Raw genomic sequence first — 25,088 nt, forward strand, 5'->3', positions numbered from 1 at the left:
CTGAACCTTAAGAAAATGAGTGCAGCCAAGTTCATATGCAAAATGGGGAGGGAGTGGAATTTTCCTAGAATTGAAGAAGAGAGAACAGGTTTTCATCCTTGATCTGTAAACAGAAAGCCTTAAAGATTTGGGAGGGCTCAGCAAGCCTTGTGTAGATGCATGGAGAATGGGCCCAGGAGAGAAAAAGGGGAACATTGTTTTGTAGTAGTTGAAACTCGGGCCCAGACAGAGATGGAGAAGGAAATTGGCTGCAGAGGAGAAAGAGTCCGCAGTTTCTGAGAGGGAGTGGAAGAGAACAGAGTGCACTACTTAGATGTCTCTGGCCTCATTCCAGAGAGTGGAAATAGAGACAAGCAAGTGCATGTGAGCATTTATTGATTTGTCCTTTTCTGTGCTCTTACATGACCTCAAGGAAAAAAAAAAAAAAAAAAAAAAAAAAGAAAAGAAAAAAAATCATTTTGGGGAACCTTATGAAAAATTATCTTTGTTTCACTTTGGTCATCTGCTGTCTGCAAGGAGGGGGAGCCGAACTGGAAGATGAAGTATCCATAAAATATTGGGGAGCCTAAAAATGCAGTCGTGGAATGACTGAACCTCATTTTGCCTCTGTCTAATTGGGTGGTTTTTTGCTCCTTCTGCTCTGCTCCCCACTTTGTAATATTGCTTCTTCAGTGCGTAACCACTAGTATTCACCTGGCCTTTGGAGAGCGCAATTATCTCCCTGACCTAGTTGAAAACATTTGTGTTGTGGGTTTTTTGTCTGGATGAGTTTTCTGCTGGATTAGTGAGAGGAACCAGGTTGTGAAAAGAAGGGCCAGTGAAGTGCCAGGGCTGGTGCAAGAGAGAAGCATGTGACTTGAAAATTAGGATGCTGGAAGGAGGTGATTTAGTAGTCAGACTCCATTTCATAAGGCTGGAGCATGATGTAGGAATTGTTATCTTGTGCCTCTGCTCTGGACAGGCTGATGAGAAATGTGTGTTTCTTTCTGGGAGCCCTTGTCTGGTCATGCTTTGCAGGAGCTCACGGGTTCCACTGCAGCACAGCTGCTCCAGATGGGCCTGGTTGCCTTCACTGACCCTTTTTTGTCCTCATACCTGTAATGGAACCGTGATAAACAGACTTTCCTCTAAATGGGTCTTGGTGCTTCAAACAGCTGCCAGCTAACAGCCAAGTCCCTTCCTGGGGAGCACAGACGTAATGCTCAGAGTAGCCTGCTTGAAGCAAAACTTTCTGACTTCTCTCCTGCTGTCCTCTCATACAGCACTGTGGTATTTCAGGGGTGCACTAAGAAATCATCTTCTACGTGGATCTCTAGGCTTCCTTTCTAAATCCATCTCACACTGCATTTCTCTTGATTTGAGCTGTTTCCTGCCTCACATTTTGATGGAATTCTCTCCCCTTGGTAGGAAGATGAAAACCCTAAGTTCATGCTTCAGTTTGATTGATGTTTAAGAAAGATACTTAATAGACTTAGTTTTGTGACAGAGAAATTATCAGAGGTTTTAATAAGGTGCTATACCATCCATCTTTGTTGGAAGTTCAGAAAAGAATGAAATGATGTTGCCTGGATGACATTTATAGCTTAGAAGTCTTTGTGGCCAGACCTCCTCCTAACCTGAGTGAGAGCTGCACTTAACTGCTGTGTAGTTAAACTAAAAATAAATCCCCTCTTGCAGAAGTATGGATAATACTCTACATGTGTGTGTGTGTGTGTGCATGTGTTTGTTTTCATGTGCTGTAAACCCTGAGATAGAATCTCTTGTTTTATAAGGGCTAATCATTTGTTCCCAGATTTAACAAGGTGCTTAATCACATGTCTTTCTTTAACTTGATTTCATTACAAGTAGATCTTATGCTTGAAGTTAGGCAGGTTCTTAAATACCTTCCTGAACCAAAGTGCATCCTTTTTGGTGTTGCTGTATCACCGTGTTTAATGGATATGAAGAATTTATGGACCTTAGAAAAAAGGTTTTGCCAACCTGTTATCCTGTGATAGCTGGAGTCAGTAACACTTGATCAGGGCAAAAATGTTAGTTACAGCTGGGTTTAGGTTTCCTTTTCACCAATACCTTTTCATTATATTTTTTCATGTAATAAGAGAAGAATAACAGTTATGACTCACTGCTTGTCCTACCTAGATTTACAGCTGTTTTTTGGATAAATTTTGTAGTGCTAGTTATGTGCCTTAAAGGGGGCTGTTTAAAGAAATCGAATTGTGGGGCAGAATTTGAAAATTCCTTTTTATTATATTTACTATGCAGTAATTACTGCCATTAGTTAAGACTGCAGCAAATTGCTTTGGGACATAAAGCTCTTGCAGCCCCCAGTGCCTGGTGAGGAGGGAAAAAAAAAAAGAAAAGAAAAAAAAGAAGAAAAAAAAAAAAGGCGTATCAAGTTTTTTGCAATTAAAATTCTGGAAAAACTTGTTTAAGAAAATGTTAGCCCAAGAACATGCACCTTTTGTCAGTATAATAAGCAGCCCTGAACACAACTCTTTTTATCAACAGTACAGTGTTTGGTATTTAATCAACATAAAATGAAGTGCTTCCCTCACATAAATGTAACACAGATCAAGTCTCAGCCAAAGCAAATAAAAGAATGAATGCTTTGTTAATCATCCATAACTAATTTGTGCATACACAGAAAAAAAATGAAATCTGTTTTTGACAAGAGCTTTTTCATAGAAGCAGCAAGGGAGAATTGAACATGTAATGTGCATTAGTAATAGTGAATAGCAGTGGGGAGATCTGAGATCTTTTCCTGTGACTTCTATTTCTTGATAGTAATAACATTTAACAGAAACCTAAGATAAGAGAAGGGAAGATTTTTTTTTTTTAAGTTTTTTGCCAAAATATAAGATGGCAAACCTGTGCTGAAGCAGGCATGGATGGCTGCTTGTATGCCTTACCATATATTCATAAGTAATGCAGGGAGCTGCCACATATCTCTGTGACAAACTCAGTTAGTAGATAATACACAGTGAAGAAAATGTTAAATGCATTGCTTCTTTGCACAGGCAATATGATTGTGTTGCTCTAGTGACAGTGTGGTTATGGTTGATGGGGCAGCTTCATTACAAGCCCCTGTTTTCAGGCTATTGCAGCTTTAAAAAAAATAAATAAAATCATCCATTGGACTGGAATTTTTTAATGCTTGTCAGCCTTGAGGTAAATTATGCTTTAAGTGCGAAGTTTGAAGAAATCCATTTAGCATTTTCCCTGATTGAAACAAATTTGGAGGTATGGTTGGATTTCTAAAAAGTTGAGGCTTATGTTTATTGCACAGCTGCTTTTGGAAATGCTTTGCATTTGTCCTTGCTGTAAAATGTAGATTAGGTTTATAAATATATCTATATAAAAAATAAGTAGCTGCACCTGCCCCATACCATTCTCACCTTTGTGTGTGCATAGGGTGTGACAGCTGAGATGTCTTACATGCGTGAGCATGCCCATATCCCAGCTTCACACAGATCTTAATTTGCAGCTACCTTCCTTTTACCCTGGTTATATACCTACCCTTTGCCCCCTACTTCTTCCCGCAAACATCAGATTCAAATTACATGTACGGCATTGGCTGGGTCCACTGATTCAGGTTTTGGGTTGGTTTTTTTTTTGGTTTTTTTTTTTTCTGTTCTGTTTTTTCTTCCTTTGCTCTGTAGAGCATTGAATGGCATGCAGGAACCATCACTTGCAGACCATATGGCTCTTAGATATATCCTGGAGACTACCTGGAGTAGATTTGCATATTAAAGTTGTCTCACTGAGTTTTTGTTCCTGATACTGAGCTGCAGGCTTGCATAAAAGACACAGTAATGAAGTGGCACGGGCAAGAGGACTGTTTGTCTGAAGACTTTCTTAAAGAGCCAACTCTTCCAAAGACAATTTTGTTATTGGTATCATTGCTACAGAACTGCAAGAGTTAGGGTGGTCTTGCAATGTGTCCTCCAGGGTAGTACCTGGGAAATACAGGGAGAGGGAAGAAGAGAGAGAGAAAAAGAGGGAAGGAGAGACGAGCACCTACAGGTCCAATAATTTCTCTGTAGTTTCAGGGGTCTTTTCCAACTGTTCTATATCCTCTTGAAGTTGTGTTTTATTGGTTTTGGCACATGCTTAAAGTGAAGTTGGGAGCAAGAGGAAAGATTTAAATTAGAATTAATTTTTATTTAAATTTGAAACCAATTAAAGTAAAAGGCACAATCATGGATTTATTAATGGAGATACATTGATGCTCCAATAATAGCAAAGATGTTCACTTTGAGTAATGTAATGCTGATTTTTTTTGAAGTGGCCTTTTAGCCAAAACCTAAGTTAGTACCAATATGATAAATAATTTGACAAAGGTTCTGGTCTGGTTCTGACAAGAGGAACAGTCACTGCATTGCTGCTCAGCACAGGCCCATCAAGCAGGACAGACTGTATGTACATTCACTCGGCTTTTCAAGTTAAGGTCCAGCTTTCAGTACAGAAACAGTGTAACATAAGGAGTCATAGTATTTTTGCTTTACACTGTTAAAAGTTTTTCCATGTCATAAGCCTTGCAAATTTTGTTTAATATTGTACCTTTGCTTCTTGGAAATTAGCCTCATGTAGTAACAATTGGTTGATCCCACAATGGTATTTTGTAAAACTTAATTGAATGTGTTTTATCTGTGCTAGATAATTAAGTCTAGACAATGTTATATGCTATCTTAAAATACAGTATTTGCTGGGAAGGTGAATGAAAGTATGTAAGATCTCTGGAGCAGTTAATCTTTTGATGCTGTTTTGTCCATAATGAACAGCACCTTAAACTTGCTTCTTTGCTGGAGAGTATGAAGGATCTGAATAATGTGTTTCCATTTTTGAGTTTGCTTAAACAATCTAAATTTAATTCTGGGGTTTGTATCATGTTTTCCCTTCTTCACAGCATTCATTTTCACAGAAGGCTTGCAGGTAGGCACAGCCTGATGAAAGGAGGTATAAATCTTTCAATGACTGTTCTTAATATTCTGCTGGACTCATTGAACATTCATTGCTGAGCTTTAGGTATTATTTCAAACCCACCTTTTTAAATATCAAAGACTCTGGGTCTTTCTCTTGAAATGACACCAAGAGAGAGTAAGGGAATTTAGAGTTTAGAATGGGAAGTGAAAAGAAGTCAGAAGCAACAGAAGAGTTTTTCATATCTGAAACAAACAAAAATACGTTTCTTTTTTTCCACTAAAGATTCTCTTCTGTCAGAGGACACTTAACTGGACATCTCTTTTGTATAACTATTTGAAGGTTCAGTAGCACTGTTCATGGGATACTTCTACACAGAGCAGGTGTGCAATAGAGTGAATCATAAAAATGGAGACTGCCTGCCAGGCAAAATAGAGCTCAAGTGCCAGGCACTGGTAGCTGAGCTTGTATCTAGATTTTATAACAGGCACTGCCTATTTATTTAAGAATAGAAATCAGAACATAATCCTGCAAGTCCCTTTAATAAATACATGGAAAAATGTGGAGTGAGGAGTTGCTGATCAGCAAACACTCTTGGATAACAGGTCCACTCCACTGTAGTCCAGTCCTCCTGGAAGAAGAACGTCTCACATAATTGTTTTTTACTCCAGTTTCAGTAAAAAATTTAGGCATCAACCTTATAGTCTGTTGTTTCTCCCCTTTTAGTATTAGATAAATTATCTGTATTTCTACTTTGTTTTGAAGCTACCTCTACAGAGATACTGAACAGTTATACAATGAACCCTTCAAAAAGGTAGAAAAATGAAGCCAAACAAAAGGGAATACTGTTTCGAAGTGGCCCAGCTGAAGCAGAGTGCAGGAGTTGCTCTCAGAGGTGAGCAGCACACTGTGAATGATCAAGCTCAGCAGCATACAGCTTGCAGAAAATGAAGGACTGTTATTTTCTGCCAAACTGCCAGCTCTGTGTTCTGTGCCTTTCCTCACCTGCCACGTATCAGCAGCAGCTCAAGCAGCTTCTTTAAATATCCTCCTTTGAGAGCAAAGGTTTGAGGAGTTAAACAGCCAGTTGGTAATAACAAGTTTCTCTGCCAACTTCAGTCGAATCTCCATGAGATTGTGTCCCACATCCATGGCAAAATTAAAATTCTGTGCAGGAGTTACATGACTTACAGCTATGTAAAACTGATATAATCTCAATGGCTTTTGCTTACTAGGGATTTGTACAGTGATACTGGCAGATTGCACATAGCTGCACCATGTACCTTAGTAGGCCCAGGGAACATACTCGTTTAACTGGCTGCTATAGAACTTGGAGCCAGGAAAGGAACAGACAGACCCTGCCACGCAATGGTCCCCACAGGAGAGAGCAAATAGCTGCAAAAGGGAAACAGAATACCAGACAATATTAGGGCATTAGTGAGCCCAGCACACTGGGACCTAGGCATTGCAGGGAAGGATGTGATTTTTGTCTCATCTGAGTGATACAGGATAGTCAAATATTCCAGGGCTCCTGAGCAGTACAGCACAAGCTGTAATCTCTGCAAACATGAGCAAAAATTCATGTACTTTACAGTACATGCTTGCATAGAGTGTAAGGATAGACTGTTTAGGAGTTGATCAAAGGCATCTAACAATATTTGTAAGTCTGTCATTAATGGAAAAAGAAAAGCGCAACCTCTCTGGAGGAAATGATCTGAAAGACCAAGAAGGAAGAAGAAGGCTGCAAATATTAGAGCAAATGTTTCTCAGTGTTAGTTATCCATCACACTGCATCTTTCTGTGGCAAGTGTTCCAAAAGGTGAAAACAGTGAAGACTTTGTAAATTAACACATAAAGCAGTTACTTACATCCTTGGCAAGTATTTCAGGGTTCAGTAATTCTCTGCTACTTACTAAAGTTGTCCAGCTCACCTGTAAACTCTGTTTCCCTTTGTAAACAACAAGCCCACTTCAGAAGGTGATGGTCTGTTAATTATTTGCTTGGTAAAATTTTGGTCATGTACATTTTTTGCTATCTGTCTGGTAGTTATCTGAAAAGCTTACTAGTATTTTTATTAGCAAAAAGGGACCTCCAAATTTTCTTGGTGGTAGTTTGCAGTGTAACTGAATTACCTCAGTTTATTAGGTATCATTTAATTTTCTAAACTTTCTGTCTGATGATAATCTTTAGAGATTTCCAGAGTCTGTTAATGCAAAGGATTAGTCTGTGAAGATGAATGGTCTGTTGTTATCCACAGCAGGTTACTTGAGCACACCCACGGGTATGATTTTTGGTCAGAAAGGAACCATTCAGTACATTCGTCAGTCTCTCAGGGTGCTAGTGAAATGTCAGGAGGCCATCCTAAAAGCAGTCCATAAGACAGTAGCTGTAGCAGCATGTTGTATTTTTTCTCTTTGCTTACTGAAAGTATTTTCTCTACTAGTGCTAAGTAAGAAACAGTGTGTTGTGCTTCCAGTACAATGATTCATCAGTCTAAATGTGTGATTACTAATGAGATAAATACTTTGACACAAGGGGTCTGGTTCTGACTAGGATAAGGGTCACTTTGTGATCATCAATAATATGTATTTATATAAACAAATGTTGCAGTTTCAACAGAAATATTTTATTTTTCCTCCCCAGCCCTTGTGTCTAGGGCTCAGATTTTTCTGGTATGTGCAGAATTTTTTAAACATTAAATTCTCCATCCAAATGCATCATAATTCTTAATAATGTTCTGGATACCTTGAACCATTAGTTGCTTTTAAACAAGTTTTCAGCACAGATGGTGCTGCCTGCATTCGGTCCTCCAAATCTCCCATCCGACTGTCAAAATTATTTTAACTGACATAGTTTCTAATTTACTCTCTCCAGTTGAGAGAGCTTCCTGTAGCTTGTCTATTTTAGCATTTAATTGCTGTATACTCTCACAAATTAAATTCTGTAGTGATCCATTTTGCTCTGCTGGTGAAGCAGTGATCTTTTCATCTAAGCAAGATGGCGCTTGCAGCTCAGCCGGCGGGGCTGGCATCCAGCGCTTGGGAGAGGGAGAACTTTCCCATTTCCTCTCCTCAGTGTGCGGTGCCTGTGGGAGCAGTGGGGTTTGTGCCAGAGGATGGCTTTCCTTCAAAATGTTCTCCCTTTAATTCTGAAGCAAAGGGAAATGGGAAATCCTCAAAACTTGTGCCTCTCAATGGGATTTTACAGTTAGGAAAATGGCTTTGCCTAATTATTTTGTGCCCGAGCGTGCAACAGAATGCTCCTCTTTAAAATCTGAGTATTTTGCAGGCTTTTTAGCATTCGATTTTAGAAAGCCTGCAAAGGCAGTCTCTAAGCATATTACACTGTACATCTTCCTTTTCTGGGAGCAAAACTGTCAAAACTTATTCTTTTGACAAAATAGCAATACCTGATGAGGAAACTTGCTGTCTTCCCCACTTAGGTCTCTTTATTTGGGATGTTTGTGCAGTGCTTATGCATTACTTAATGTATTTATATTAAAGAGGGACCATTTAGTATCTAATAAAGAAGGACAGTAGTTATTCACTTAGTTTCTGCTGAATGGAAATATTTTACTGTGTTTTCTCAGTTTGCGTGTATCGAAATGAAGGCAGTTGAGTCATGGGGATTAAGGACTGCAGTGCAGTGGGGAACTGAAGGTCTGTGTAGACAAGCTGACTGCAGGCATGGAGAGTTAAAATATATTCTGCTGTTTTCTGTGGAGGGTCTCTTTCCCCAGCCGAAATAACCTAGAGGAATGCACCCCATGAGCAAAACCTGGCTATTATTTTGATTCTCTGTAACTCTAGAAGTGTGAAGCCAGTTTAGCAGAAAATGCAAACTGTTTCTTACTTATTTGCACTTGTTAAATTAACCTTGAAGAAGACTTGCCAGGCAGTTGATAATTGCAGGGCACAAGGTCATTAAAAATACATTTTAAGGAAAGAAGGCTGCATTAAAATTTGCATTATTGTATTATTTGGGTCTCCTTTAAGCTAAGAGGCTGAATTCAAACCAGACCAGAGTCAAAGAGAGTTGGAGACTGTTTGATAGTTAGATGTGACTGTCATCTGAATAAAATGGTCTGTTTCTTCTGCATGTGTCTTGCAGATTATCTGGTCTTAGAACCTTTGTCAGGGTGTTCTAGTGCTGTTTGCTGTGAAAGCTTTGCGTTAGTAGGGGAAGATGGGGATGATTCCTAGAATAAGCTCGTGCATCATAGAAGTGCTTTGCATTATTGTCCTTGAAGAACAAGATCAGACTACACAGATCCTTTACATCAGGTGGGTCTTAATGTAAGGGTATTACTTAATATTTTTTAACTTCTGGGATACCTGACACCACTCAGAGTCATTAATATTGTGGAAGATAATAATATATGGTTGCATTATTGAAAAGACAGAAGTTTAAGTCATAAGTTTTTTCCTGTAGCTGTGACAGAAAATGAAGCTCACTTGGCTTCATTGGAACTGACTCTGCTTTGGCCAGTGTTAATTTTTCCTTTTCTACCTCCAAAATTTTTTTATAGGATAATCGTTTGAGGGCTTGTGGAAGTAAAGTAAAATGCTATAGAGGGATAGTGTTGGGAACTGTTCTTTGAAAACCCATCCATAGCTATTTTAATCCCTGTTCGCATTGTGTGTCTGTGGATGTGCTATAGGACTTCTGATTTTGGCAGATCTCAGTACAAGATACTCAAATGAGATGCAGTGAGATCTCATCACAGCCTGACCCTACACTACTTGCAGTTATGTGGCTTCTGATTGACTTGATTTGGTCTTTCTGGAGTAGATCCCAGTTGACTTGCATGTTGCATTCCCATATCTTTGCTTTCTCCTCAACCATGTGTGCTGATCCAGAGTTAATTAAAGGCCAAAAGTTGGTTAGAAACAGCCACATCAGTAATGGCACCAGGGGATTGCACATCTGCTGCCATCTGAGATGAAAATTTTTGTAAGTCTGTACAAACACATGCGATTTGTCTAGAAATTAAGAACAATCCAAATTCATTATTACTAACATTCTTCTGTACTAAAAAGGAATGCAATATCTATTGATTTATGTATCATTGCTTGCTCTATGTATTTCTTAGTCTGAATTCAGAAATGAAAAAAAGTGTTAGGAAGTTGGCTTTTTCTATAGATTTTTAATATTTTTCTAGGTTTTCTAAAGAACCAAAATATGCAGGTTTCAACCACAAAGTCACCACAGAGGGGGGCCACGACCTGCTGCTTCCCCATCAATGAGGGGCTGGTACAGCCAGTGTTATTTCACTCAAAATATGGTGTACACTGGAGACATTTCAGGGATGAAGGGGTGTGGTAGGAGAAGACTCTCAAAAGGGATGGAGCTCCTTGTGAGAGAAAGGCATAAAAGGGTAGAATATGGAAGCAGAAATTTTCGAGCTGAATATTTTGGAGAAGTATTGCTCTATGTTTGTGTGGTTTTTACTTTGTAACTAAACTATAATGATCACTTTGTAAACAATATACTATGTAAATATTACAGAGGTTTCTCAGAGCCACAGATCAGCCCAGCATACCCATTTTTCTGTAATGCAAGAAAATAGGTGTCATAGTTTCTGCTATCATACCAACTACTTGTTTTAAAATAATTTATTGGTGATTTTTAAAAGAATTACTTCTTTTCATGCTTCTCTTGCTAGAACTATACAGTAACAAACATGAAAGAACAAAAAGAATTCTTAGTGATTGTTCTTCATTGGAGAATTCTTCCTGCTTCAGGTCTCGTATTCACCTTCTGATCCAGATAATCTGTATCTGCAAATGGCAAGATGATAATTTATACAATAAATCAATATTAAGTGAAAATCTAATTTCAAATCATTCCAAAATTCTCTTGCCTTGATGTCCATGTCCAGCTTTTGGATGCTTGCAAGTTTAATTCTCTGTCTTTTCACTTCAGATTCACCATTGGGCTGGCTTTGCATGTTTGCTTTGACTTTTTTAGTAAAATCACCATATAAAGAAAATGTGCATCTTGGTTATGTTACAGAATCATAGAATGTGTTGGGTTGGAAGGGACCTTTAAAAGTTATCTAAGTAGTTCAACTCCCCTGCAGTCATCAGGGACATCTTCAACTAGATCAGGTTGCTCAGAGCCCTGTCAAGCCTGACCTTGAATGTCTCCATGGATGGGGCCTTCACCACCTCTCTGGGCAACCTGTTCCAGTGTTTTACCACCCTCACAGTAAAGAACTTCTTCCTAACATCTAATCTGAATCTACACTGCTCTAGTTTAAAACCATTGACCCTTCTCCTGTGACTGCTCACTCTTGTAAACACTTCCTCCCCAGCTTTCCTATAGGCCCCCTTCAGATACTGGAAGGCCACTATAAGGTCTCCCTGGAGTCTTGTCCTCTCCAGGGTGAACAATCCCAACTTTATCAACCTGTCTTCATAGGAGAGATGCTTCAGCCCTCTGATTATTTTTGTGGCCCTCCTCTGGACCTCTTGCAACATTGCAATCCATGTCCTTCTTGTGTTGAGGGCTCCAGAGCTGCACACTGTACTCCAGGTCAGAGCAGAGGGACAGAATCACCATACTGACCATGCTTATTTTGATGCAGCCCAGGACATAATTGGCCCTCTGGGCTGCAAATGCACATTGATAGACATTGGCTCATGTCTATCTTTTTGTCCACCACTACTCTGAAGTCCCTTTCTGCCGGGCTGCTCTCTGTCAGAGGATTCCTCAGCCTGTATTGGTAATGAGGATTGATTCTACCCAGGTGCAGAACCTTGCACTTGGCCTTGTTGAACCTCATGAAGTTTGCATGGACCCACTTCTCCAGCTTGTCCAGGTCCCTCTGGATGACATCTCATCCCTCCAGTATGTTGACCGCACCACTCAGCTTAGTGTCATAAGCAAACTTGCTGAGGGCCCACTTGATCCCACTGTCTGTCATTGATGAAGATTTAAAACAGCACCGGTCCCAATACAGACCCCTGAGGGACACCACTTGTCACACTTCTCCATCTGGACATCAAGCCATTGTCAGATAAGATGATGTGTTTGTAACAGGAGAAAGTAGTGCTGCCCTCAAAGACACCTTCTGTTTCTCAGTCGTGAAGCATGTTTGTATTCCATGCCATCCCTTCCCAGGGACCTTGTGGGAGATCTGTGTGCTGCTTTCATAGCATAGGGTGGACAGGTGAGCCAGCACTGAGAAGGCACTTGTAGCCACAAAAGGAAATTATCTGCATCTGTGTTAGCCTGAGAATGCCTATAGCAGCTGGGAAGTGATTTTCATCTGAGAAAAGTTCATTAGAATACAAGCATGGTGTGGCTGATCAATGATTCATCTGGAAGGCTTCAAGCAAGCACCCACATTTGTGATTTGTAGATGTACGTGATCTTTTTGTGTGTGTTCTAATTGATGAAGGGGAGTGAGGACGTGACAACAGACACGCATCTTCTTTAAAAACAAAACAAACAAAAAAAACCCACACTTTTTTTAAAGGACAACCTAAGTGTCTGATTTGGGAATAATGAACAAATTAAGGGTCTTTCTATGTGTCTGATTTACACTGCTAACTGTAATTTGAGTAAATATGATGCTGTAATACAGATGTTAAAAACAGCCAAGGTATAATAGATTTTTTTTGTCTTCAGCCATAAACTTTGGCCATCTGCTTCAAGTAAGGGTCAGGTTCAAAGTGTGACAAATGTTTCTTAGTATAACCCACTAGTGGAATGTTTTCCTTTGGCCTGACTGACAGATGAAGGAATATTCAAGTTAGAATTATAGCAACAGCTCAGGATGGAAGGGACCATGGACAATTCCATCTATTCCAAACTTTTGTCTGAATAGGAGCCAGATGAGATTATCTGGCACCCTGTCCAGCTGCATCTTGCAAACCTCATGTGATGGGGGCTCTACCACTACCTTGGGTAGTTTGTTCCAGCGATTGATTTTTTTCTCTCTGTAAAAAATTCCACTTGCATGTCATGAAGCCTCTCCCTGTGCAACTTGTAGCGGTTGCCCTATGTCTTTTCCACTGGGCTCCAAGTTACATTGTAATTTCTGGTTGTTCTTGCTCTGTTTGGCAAAAAGCACATGCAGTAGCGTTCCAAACTAGTTTTTACCCTGCCAGTTGCATAAATACTTGCACTCAGCATTACATATGCCAGTTTTCTCTAAAGATACTTAAAGAAGTAACTAGAGGAGATTGAAGCAAACTTTTTTTTCACCTTCATCGCCATTTTTGCACCATAGTATGATTACTGAAAATTTAGCTTTATGAAAGAAATTGCTGTTAAGATGCTAACTGCTTATGTACATTTACATGGAGAACGTTCAAAAAAAGCTTGGTGTGTCTCACCATTGCTTGCTGAATGGGTGCTGCAGTAAATCTTCCATTCAGTATAATGAGTTGTAATGTTTAGTTATTCTAAAGGTATGGTACAATAACAGATTATTGTTGTTCATAGCTGTGTAATAATTGAAACTCCTTGATCATACTTCCCGTTTTATACATTGTCAGAACCTTGGACCTTAATCTAGGTCTTTGATTGACAGTTGCGGCCAGGGAACGAGCACTCATTGTTTGTGGTAGTTGCATCTGTTCAACTTGATTCAATTGGGACTATTTGCATATTCTTAAGTATTTCTTCTGAGAGGGCCTAAATCCTTCTCAAGTGTTTGATGCATTTTTGAAATTCATTCACAAGGTATCTACATGCACTAATAGTTCTGTATAACATTACAGTGCGTAATCTGACAGATAAGGCTAGTTTTTTAAACAAGGTATTCTTTGGGGATGACATATTACATTCTGACTTATTCTGCTGGGCAGAAATGTCAAGTACTTTAAGAAAGGATGCTTGGATGTTTTGATTGAATTAGTATTTTTTATTCAACACAAACTGTCAGCTGCAGTAAAATGTAGTCTTCTTGTGAGACCATTTTTCAGAAGAGTTAACATCAAGACTTCTTTTTTTTCTATTTTACTACTGGAGCTTTATTGCATATAGTTGTTCCTTTGCTGCTGATATTGAGTGGAACAGGAGAGTAGACTCTTTAGATGCATTTTAGATTTATTTATCTGAATTTTTAAACTGTGAGCTACACCTTTATCATGAAATACAACTTAGACTCTTGAAATACAACTTAGGGTTTTATCTTTTTTCTTGCTTTTTGTTTTTCCCCTTGCAAAATTTTTTTACCAATAATTTTGGAAGCACTTGCAGCCTTAATTTCAGAAACCTGTCAATCTACTAGTGTACCATTGCATGTACTAGTGCGTTGGTGCTTTAAAAAAATATTCAGGCATTATGTTTGAGCATTAAACATAGATAGCAGTTCAGTGTATTAACTTGATGACCTCATACCATTACTCAAAGAAATATATGCATATTTGAAACCCATTTCTTCTTGAGGTTGGAGTCCTAGTCCAGGACTATCCAAGTTCTGATAAAAGTAGTCCAGGTTGCTGGCAAAATAAGTGGAGGTAGTATTCCCACTTGCTTGAGTGGATGTTTGCTGGGCATGCTACTACAAGCTCCAGCTCATGTGTGGTAGACCACTTATCACAATGAATAACTTCTCCTTTTTTTCCACTGCATGAAGCAAGTGTTCAAAGAGCCACCACTGTTAGTGGCTGACCTACTTTAAGGAATTGGTTGCTGTCTCTAGAAAGGACCATAGCAATTCCTGCTACCTCTGTACTTGAAAAAAGAATGATGCAGAAATTAATAGGCGTATTTTTTCTTTTATGCACACACAGGTCTTGGTGTAACAGCACCTTTTACTTTAGTTTTGTTTTTTCCTTGCTTTCAGGAATCTCCTTCTGGTCGCAGAAAAGCACTTGCCACCAGCAGCATCAACATGAAGCAATATGCAAGCCCCATGCCTACCCAGACAGACGTCAAGTTAAAATTCAAACCTTTGTCTAAGAAAGTTGTATCTGCAACACTACAGTTCTCTTTATCTTGTATTTTCCTGAGGGAAGGAAAAGCCACGTAAGTTGTTTTCTGTTTGTTTTGTTTTAGTTGTGTTTTGGGTTTTTTTGTTGTTGTTTGGTTTTGTTTTTTTTTAATAACCAGATAGCCTGCTTTATGTTGCTTTTCAAAGAATTCTTTGGGTAAAGATCTCTTCCTGTATAAAATGGCATAATTTGAGAGTATCCTTCAGCATACCTTTCACTCCTGCCATTTTTAATTTCTTAGCTGAGTAAAAGTCATTTCTTGCTTTTATTTTGTGTTCTTCATAGATAAATGCCTTGTCCTCTACTATTAAACAACAGTGACTGATGACACATGATTTTAAAAGGACAGACTTTAGTCTCTTCAAGAATCTGCTTAGTAGGGTTGAATGGGATAAAGAGCTGGATGGGAAAGGAGCCCAGGAAAGGTGGTCCATATTCAAGGATCACCTCTTGCATGCCCATGACCAGTATGTCCCAAGGAAGAGGAAAGCAGGAAGGAGTGGCAGGAGGCCAGCATAGGAGTACAGAGAAGTCATCAGAGAAGCAAGAGATGAGGTTAGGAAAGCAAAAGCACAAAGAGAATGGGATCTGGCAAGGGGGGGTTAAGGACAACAAGAAAAATTTCTATAGGTATGTCAATGGCATGAGGGAATGTCAATGAGGGAAAATGTGGGCCTACTCCAGAAGGAAATGGGAGAGCTGGTCAGCCAAGATGCAGAGAAAGCTGAGATAGTCAATGAGTACTTTGCCTCTCTCTTCACCAGCAGGACTCTGGTAACACCCTCCATGTTACCAAAGCCAAAGGCAGGGACTGGGAGAAGGTAGATCCTCCCACTGTAAATAAAGAGCAAGTTTGAGACCACCTAAAGATCCTGAAGGTGAACAAGTCCATGGGACCTGATGCGATTCACCCACGGCTCCTGAAAGAACTGGTGGATGAAGCTGCAATGCCACTGTCCATCATATTTGAAAAGTCATGGCAGTCTGGTAAAGTTCCTGCTTACTGGAAGAGGGGAAACAGAACCCCCATTTTCAAAAATGGAAAAAAAGAAGACCCAGGGAACTATAGGCCAGTCAGTCTCACCTCTTTGCCTGAAAAGATCATGGAGTAGATCCTCCTGAAGGCTCTGCTAAGGCAAGCAGATAACAGAGGGATGATTTTTGACAGCCAACAAGGCTTCCCTAAGGGCAAGTCCTGCCTGAGTAATGTGATGGCCTTTTATGATGGGGTCACAGTCTCGGTGGACAAAGGCGGAACAACAGAAGTCATCTACCTGGACCTGTGCAAAGCATTCAGTGCTGTTCCTGATCTCTAAACTGGAACAATACAGATTGAATGGATGGACCACTCGTTAGATAAGGAACTGGCTGGCTGGTCACACCCAAAGAGTTGTGATCAGTATCCAAATGGAGATGTGTGATGGGTGGTGTTCCTCAAGGGTTGGTACTTGGGACGATGCTGTTTAATATCTTTGTTGAAGATACGGACAATGGAATCGAGTGCACCCCCCAGAAAATTTGCAGATGACACCAAATTGTGTGGTGAAGTCAACATGGTAAGGCAAGCAGATGCCATCCAGAGGGAGTCTGACAGGCTTGAGAGGTGGACTTGTGGAAACTGGACGAAGTTCAACAAGGCCAAATGCGAGATTCTGCACCTGAGTTGAGGCAATCCCATGCACGAATACAAACTGGGAGGAGAAAGGATTGCAGACAGCCCTGAGGAGAAGGACTTGGGGGTGGTGGTGGACCAGAAGCTCAGTGTGAGCCCTCAGTGTGCACTTGGAGCTGAGAAAACCAACCAGGTCCTAGGCTGCATCAAAAGAAGCGTAGACAGCCAGTTGAGGGAGGGGATTCTCCCCCTCTACTCTGCTCTCATGAGATCCCACCCGGAGTACTGTGTCCAGTTCTGGACTCCCCAGCATAAGAAGGACACAGAGCTCCTGGAATGTGTCCATAGGAGAGCCACTAAAATGATCAGAGGGCTGGAGCACATCCCCTGTGAAGACAGGATAAAGAAGTTTGGGTTGGTTGTTCAGTAAAAGAGGCTCCAAGGTGACCTTATATCAATTTTCCAATATCTGAATGGGGCCTACAAGAAAGCTGGGGTAGGGCTTTTTACGTGGGTGCGTAGTGAGAGGACAAGGGTCAGTGGTTTAAAACTTGAAGAGGGGAGATTCAGGTTAGACATTAGGAAAAAATTCTTTCCTGTGAGGGTGGTGAGACACTGGCACAGGTTGCCCAAGGAAGTTGTGGCTGCCCCCTCCCTGGAAGTGTTAAAGGCCAGATTGGGTGGGGCCTTGAGCAACCTGGTCCTGTAAGGTGTCCCTGCTCATGCAGGGGAGTTGGTACTAGATGATCTTTAAGGTCCCTTCCAACCCTTGCCATTCTGTGATTCTAACAGCAATTTAAAGATCTCTAGAGGTGTGAAATCAGCAGGAATATATGTTGGTGTGTGTTCATACAAAAATACCCTTAGCAGACTGCAAGGGAAATGTGGGAAGGAGAACTTATTTCTATTTCACAAAGAATGAAAGGAGAAACCCAAATGTAAGGTGAGAGAGGGTGGCGGCAGAAGATTTTTGGTTGAACACAGGAACATCTGGTAAAAAGAGTTCAACTGGGCTTTGATTACCACAGAGGGTACAAATCATTTTTGCAGATCCTACAACCTCACCTGCAATTTCTGTCAGATTCAAGATACCAGACGTTGACAACCTCATGTGGCTTCATGATGGATTTCGTCACCCATCCTGTTCTGCTTTTCCTTTCTGTCTTTAGAATATAGTAACATGAGGATGGCAGAACAAAAAGAGATGATGAGGAAACTGTTGCTCTAGTTGCTCTTATCACTCTTAAAATTTCTTTTTCCCTCCAAAAAGCTGACAATTTTCTTCTACTTCTGAATGCACTGGACATTGTGTACTGCAATAGATGTGCGCCAACAGTGCTGCATGACTGCAGACAGCCATACTGAGGCATACATTTTGACATAAAAAGGCTTCTTTTCTCCATGCTTTGAAAGCCACAGATGCGTTAATTACTATTACTGTTTCCTTTCTCTGATTAGTATACAGTAGATTACTATACACTAAATAGCTATACTCATTTCTTAGTGTTTTTTGAGGCCATAATTTGTAAATCCTGATCCATTTAGGATTTTAGGATCACATATACCTTCTTCCCTTTGAAACTGATCTATTTCAGACTGAAGCCTAAGTCAGGTAGACTGTAAGTTACCATCAGGGCTTTAATATTTCCCTGAACAAAGGAAGCTGCTGTTTTTCAAAATGTTGGTTTCCAGTATGTGTAAATAGAGATTGTGTTACTAGTCAAAATAAAAGAGAGAATTCAAGTGTAAGATATGTGAACACGCAAGAAAAGATGGTTAGGACAAGGCTTGCTTAAATCTATTACAAACTGTTGTAGTTCCATAAAGTGAGACTCACTTTTATTTTGCACATTTTATAAAGAAAATACTCCAGTCCATTGCCGGGAAGTATGAAAAATCAGCTTATTTTTAAAACATAGAAGAAAATGTTATAAAGTATTAATACAGAAAAGGCAGTAGAGAGAAATAGTACTTTGGAGATTGTTTATTTCTAAACTTTATGTGAACATGTGATATGCAAGATCTGTATGCTAATGCCTCCCAGCGTTTTGTCTTCAGTGCATTAAAGAACCTGCCCATCCGTGTAGTTACAGAATGCAACATTTTTCCCTGTGCTTGAGAGTTGATTTAACCTCCTGGTTATCAAAACAGGAAGATGAAACCTTGAGGATTCTGCATGAATGGAAAGCCATTTTTGTGACTTTGTGACTTCCTGATAGCTACTTATTTTATATTTATTATTGTTAACACTTTTTATAGAAGTACTTAATTGTCCTGTGTAACTGTGGGTTCAGTAGTGCTTTGAACTCACACAGTAGGAAATGACTGCCCCAAAGAGTTTCTGATTTTAACAACATGTTAGATAACTGTGTTTAATCCCATGTCTCAAGTGCCTGTTATTCTCTGCAGATTTGAGGCATGATTAGCACATGATTTTTATTCCTGTTAGTGGTACTTTCAAAATAATTCTCAGTTTTCTTGGCATTGTTATCGAGGAAATCTGTGCATCTGGTTTTATCGTGATCATCTCCATCATAGATAGACTAAATCAGGTTGGAACGGACCTGGAGAGGTATCTAGTCCAGCCTTCTGCTTAAAGCAGTCAGCTGTGTGATCAGACCAGTTCGCTCTGGAGTTTATCCACTGGGGTTTGGAAACCCTGAAGAATGGAGAGAGTACAACCTTTCTGGGAAACCTGCCCCACTGCTTGTTGGTGACTGCTTCGATTTTCCTGTCACATCAGATGAGAACTTCAGTCTGTGTCCACTGTCTCCCATCTTTGTGCCGTGCATTGCTGTTTTCTTAATGCTGGCAGGCTGCTGCTAGGTCTTTCTGAAGCCATGTCCTCTCCAGGTTCAAGAAGTCAGTTTCCCCTCAGACTCACTTCATAGGCCAAGTGCTTCAGCCCCCAGCCATCTCAGTGGTCCTCTCCTGATCTTGCTGCAGTTTATCAACCCTTTTTATTGTCCTGTGGGGCCCAACACTAGACAAAATACCTCAGATGCAGTCCAATGACTCCAAGTAAATGGGAGTCATGACTTCCCACATTCAATTGCTTGTGATCTGTTTCAGTGTGCCTCAATACGCTCATTGCCTGCTTTGGCTGCCAGGGCATGATGCCAGCTCTCCGTGAGCTTTCTCTCCACCAAGATCCCCAGATTCTACACCCAGCAGAGGTGGTCTGTAGCCAGGCAGTCTGTTTGTTTAATTCTAAGGAGGCAAAAATATTTGATTAATCCAAATAAATCTATTGAAATGGTTTTAAATAGAAGAGGTAAGACTGATGTTCCTTCAAGAATGATATAATGTACTTGGAGTTTTTTTATGAAACAAATGTAGAACATCCATTTCTCTGAATCTTTGCCTGCTATCATCTTTTTATCAAACATATATTTGATATGAAAAATATTGTTATGCAAAAGAGAAATATGCCTTCATGATACAGTTTAGTAAGAACTGAAGCTGTCCATAGATATGTAATGGTTTTTATCTTGCTAAAAAATTAAGATATTTAGAAAAAAGATTTTAATTTCTATAACAGCATCAGGAGTTCTGTATAAGAGCAGTGATAAGCATCATGTGCAGCGTATTGACTGTAGGTCTGACCAAGCATTTTCTCTTTAACCAAAGAAGACGAAGTAAGTCTTTACTAGCATTGCTGGGTTAGTTTAAAATTTTAGAAGCCATTGTTAAACTGATTCTTAATGCAAGGCAGAACTGTTTTTAGCCTTTAGAATTTTGTTAATAGAAAACTTTCCCTCCAGAAATTAATATACATGAGCATATTTTATTTTTGACCTCCCTGAAGAAAGCATAAAAATATTTAGTGTTTTTTTTTTTTAATAATGCAGTAGCACCATGTGTGGTATCAACAGGCTGTATTTTAATGCCTGATTTGAAATTTGTTTTTTTTAGGGATGAAGATATGCAAAGCCTGGCTAGTTTGATGAGCATGAAACAAGCTGATATTGGAAATCTAGATGATTTTGAGGAAGACAATGAAGAAGATGAAGAAAATAGAGTTAATCAAGAGGAAAAGGCTGCAAAAATTACAGGTTAGTTTTGCCATAGGGATGGTAAATTACAATGTCACCATTAAATGCTGAGCCAGCAATTAAATGAATGACAGATGTTCTCTATTAACCCCTCTGCCCCTATAGGCACAGGAGAGAAACGTACAGGTTGGAAACTAAACTACAAAGCTTTATTGAAACAATAGTAATGAAAAAGAAAATTATGAAATATGTACATACATCTACAAAAGCATTATTATGTTCTTCCCCCCAATAACACGTCACCACTGAAGCTGCAGGGCAGGCCCTGGAAAAGTCCCAGGCTGGGCTCCTGGAGTCAGCAGCAGACGGGAGCTGGAGCCAGGAACACACAAACTCAGGAGGGCACAGATTGGGATCAAAAGCAGACGAACAGACGGAATGCTCCCAGGATACCAAACATGGATGAAAAGAGTTTGACCCTCATGATCCTTCAAATTTACACAGATTATGATGCATATGGGATGGCATACTCCATTTGGTCAATTTTGGTCACCTGTGTGCTGCACTTTTCCCTAAAGGAGGGTCGCAGGTGATGGCCCCTTCTCTGTGAAGAGTGTAAGATAATTTTCAGAACCAGGTAGTGACCTTGGTTCTGTGTACCATTCTCTAGCTATAGCTATAACCATGGAGCATTATCAGTCCTAGAGGCAGACACTGACTGAGAAATGTGCCTTTAATTTCAGCAAGTGCAGCTACTTTAGAAGAAAAAGAAAACTGGTTCTATCCTCACTCAAACCAGGACATATAGTTTACTTTCTAATTGCCAGCTGTGTTCTGTGTGTTTATCCTTATGCTATATTTGAATTTGTCTTTGTGCCTGCCCGTGCTCTTTAAAATTGTCTTTTGAAATAAAGGTGCTCTAAGGTGGAAAAGAGTATCCCAAGCAAAGAAGTGAATTGTCAAATCTGTTCTTGAGAATCCAGAGGACCATTGGTTCAATGTTACTAAACATTACTTTCATCACTTCTTTTTGTTGCAATCGCAAGCTTCAGCCTGAAGCAGTTATTCCTTAGTTACATGCTTTACATATTCAATTAAACATTTTCTACCCTGACCAAATCTCTATTTATGGTGTATATGTCTAGCCAAGAGTGGATTGGAAAGTCCAGAATGAAGTATTTGAGAGACAGAGATAATGTATCCTTGGTCAGGGAGTAGAGATATGCCAGTCTGATCACACTGAAATGATTTTTAAATGCCATTCTTCTCCTTTCCCACTGTAACCAGAATACTTCAGGTGTTGGTCAGAACACCAAACAAAGCCTGACATGTTCAGTAAGTCTTCCCATAATCACAGAGAAGAGGACATGTAAAGGAGAGGTACATAAATATGTAAACTATTGTGCAAAAGTGTGTTTTATTGGGCTGTTCCTAGAGACTGTGCTGAGGACTACTATGAGAAACCCATGTGCAGAAGGACAGTGGATGAAAAGCAGCAGATCTTGCTCTTTAATTTTGCAACATTCAGCATCTTAAACAAGCCAACAAATGATCCATGAACAAACAAAAAGCTGATGTCAATTAGTCTAGTCTGTCCACTATCCTTTGGCTATGTAGTTGTCCTGGTTTCTCTGGGATAAAAGTATAGAATCAATTTTCTGTTCAAGGAAGCTGCAGTTTTTGAGGACACTGCTGCACCTGATTCCAGCAAAACAAAGTTGATGAGACACTTTGTTTTAGCTCATTGCCAGCCGTGATATGTGGGTTTACACAGTGGCTGGGAGCTTCAGCAGTTTTGAGCTAGCTCAGGCTAGGAGGACAAAGCAAAACCTAGGGAAGCTGACCCAAGCTGACCAACAGGAGTATCCCTTACCAGAAGTGTAATTTTTAGTATAAATTGGGAAATCTACTTGGGACAGGCCTCTTCCTTAATGTCTGCCATCCTTGAAGGGTCTTGTCCATCCTTCTGCCCCCCCAAGACCTACCTTCTCATTCCCTGTGACCACTGTGTGTTTGCGTGGGCCTGTGGTGCTTGACATCCTGCATTCACTGCTGGGAGCACAGTGCTCAGGACCACTGTATGGGTTGAGTATAACTTTAATCCCAATAATAATATGAAATAGAATTAGTAGTTCCTTATTTTATTAAATCTGATTTTATTTCAATGTGCAGCTCTCCTTTCTTTCTCCTGATGCCCCTTCGTGTATAGGGAAGGGTTATCGGGTGATAGAACAGTAGCGAACATCTCTGGAGATATATGGGGAAGGGTGAGCTGTCTGATGGGCAGCACAAGGTCCTAGCCTGAGTTCCTGAAGAGGCATTTCAGCTGTTCCATTTGTTTTTATAAAGGCCAAAATTCTCTATTCTAAGCAAACGTTACCATACCTGCTCTAGAAACAGAATCAATAAATACTTCTCAGTTACACTGTGTCTGCTCATTGATTAGCCTGTTCTGGTACTGTTTTCTAGTGATACAATATGAAAAGGTTGGTCTTTCTGTAGATGCATCATTAAGGGTAACTAAGGAGGCAAAGGTCAGCCTTGGACTTCTTGTGTTGGCTACAACTGCAGAGTTGCTCCATTAGCCTGGCTAGCTTTTCCCACGTTAGGCAAGGAGAGGAATGTTGAAGGAGAATGAGTGCATGTAGTTTCCCAAGCAAATGGGAGAACATAAAACATAGGGTAGTAAATAAACATTACTAATAAAATGTAAAGGATCTATTTCAACATGTGTTCAAGAACTGATTTCATTGGCAGTTGGAGTGACTCCTGTAGTAAATACAACAAATGGAAAAAAGCTTATAAAGCACAAGGAGAAAGAGGTGGGAACCATTGTAGGAAACTAAGAAGAAAACCAGAAAGAGGTAAATGGAACAAAACCCATGTAGTGAAGTACTCTTCTAAAAATTTCTTGCAAAAATTATTGTGTTCGCAGAATCCCATAAAGTTAATTGAGGAAGTTACATAATGCTTTTGAAAGCTTGCTGCTCCCAACATTTTCTCATCTGTTTCTGTGTTAGGGTGTTGGCAGCCAAGTGAGCTGGAATGCCTTCACTGACTCAGAGTCCCCTGCGGCAAATCACTTTGCCTCAGTGCGCCTGTTTTCCCAACTGTAAAATGGGGATACTGGCCATAACTAATCCAAGGGAATGATGAGAGTATTAAATGGTTAATGTTTGTAAGCAAGCTTTGAAAAAGTAAAGTGCAAGCAGTAAAGCTGAAGGGATTATTATCCTGCCTTTGACTCAAGGTCTTCTCCCAGAAGTGTTGGATGGCTTGGTGGTGACTGAAATGTCTTCTCAAGCCATAGCTACAAGAGATGATGTAAAACTCTGATAAAGACACTGTTCTGTTTGCAGTTTATAGAGGTTACTTTTTTTTTTTTTTTTAAATTGGGCACATATTTACAGTTTTATAGATAAACAAATGTGTCCATTGCTAGAACAAGGGAGACCTATTGAATGAGGCTCTAGATGGTGCAGGTGAGTTAAGAAATGATGCTTCTCTTCCTTGATGCGTTGCCTAACTTTGGGTAAGTATCTGTGCCTCTGTTTCTTCAGCCATGAAATAAGTGGTGCAATACTGACCTACCTACCTCAAAACCACCATGGAATTTGGTGTGGTTGACGTGCAAGCTGTTGCCATACAACTGACCTTAAGATCAGACTGAAAGATGTTTTCTAATCAAAACACAATTTTAATTAAAAAAAAAAACCCCAACAACAACAACAAGCTTTCAGATATTTTGCTTCTGCACTGTTAATATAGATGAACAGAAACCTCCCAGAATTATCCTGTCTTCAGCTGAAGACCAAGGCATCCCATTGTACTGGAGGAAACATGGCTCATAACTCAGAAACTTAGGGCAGTAATAAAGACATTGCTTTTCTTAATGTTTTAATTGATACTTACTGCCCCATGCTGAAGTTAATAGTTGGCTCCTGTTCCATCTGCACAGGAGCATGGTGACTGACCTGGGGCACCACATGGACTCGGCAACATGCCCATGTGCTGCCTATTGCAGTAGTCTGAATCCCAGTAAATTTTGAGAGCAGGCTTCTGGAGAATAATATGTGTAACCCTTTCTTGCCATCTGCAGAACTATACCTCCCATGTAAGCTTCTGGTACCTTTAATCTTCTTTGTCTGTAGCACCAAGCTGCATTAAAAAAAAAGAGCAAGAGAGAAGAATGAAAAAAAAAAACCAAACTGATGATTTATATGACATACTTGTAGAACAAGCTAATATACATTTGTAGATAATGAGATTTATAAAAGATAATGTAGGGCATAAATCTTCAACCTACTGTTTCCACACTCCAGAATATGACATAAACCATTTAATATTGTAATGAGAAACACTGTAGTGCATATGGGTGTTTAGGTTGGCAGATGGGACCAGGTGATTCAGACCACATCAAAGAATTCCCTCTTTTTAAATCTCTGAACTTAATTTGTTATTTTCTGACAATAAAACTGAATTGTAATTGTTTTGGGTTTTTTCACATGCTGGCATAATGAATTGTAAATCATGTCAGCATCTCAGCCTGTTTTAAACTAGTAATTCGTTTACTAGTAGTTCGTTTGTACTAGTGTTTTATAAGGTCAACTC

General features: G+C 39.8%; 1 protein-coding gene across 7 annotated transcripts in view; it reads left to right on the plus strand.

The window, feature by feature from the left end:
* EHBP1 (EH domain binding protein 1) overlaps positions 1–25,088 on the plus strand; it is a 221,909-nt gene that overhangs the window by 70,682 nt on the left and 126,139 nt on the right. For all 7 annotated transcript variants that reach the window (XM_030448584.1, XM_030448583.1, XM_030448582.1 and 4 more), the window contains 2 exons: positions 14,723–14,904; positions 20,398–20,537. In XM_030448584.1, the coding sequence (XP_030304444.1) occupies positions 14,723–14,904; positions 20,398–20,537 (322 nt within the window). The remainder of the gene's footprint in view (positions 1–14,722; positions 14,905–20,397; positions 20,538–25,088) is intronic.

The sequence above is a fragment of the Calypte anna genome, chromosome 3 (genome assembly GCF_003957555.1).
Source record: "Calypte anna isolate BGI_N300 chromosome 3, bCalAnn1_v1.p, whole genome shotgun sequence".
NCBI classification, from domain to species: domain Eukaryota; kingdom Metazoa; phylum Chordata; class Aves; order Apodiformes; family Trochilidae; genus Calypte; species Calypte anna.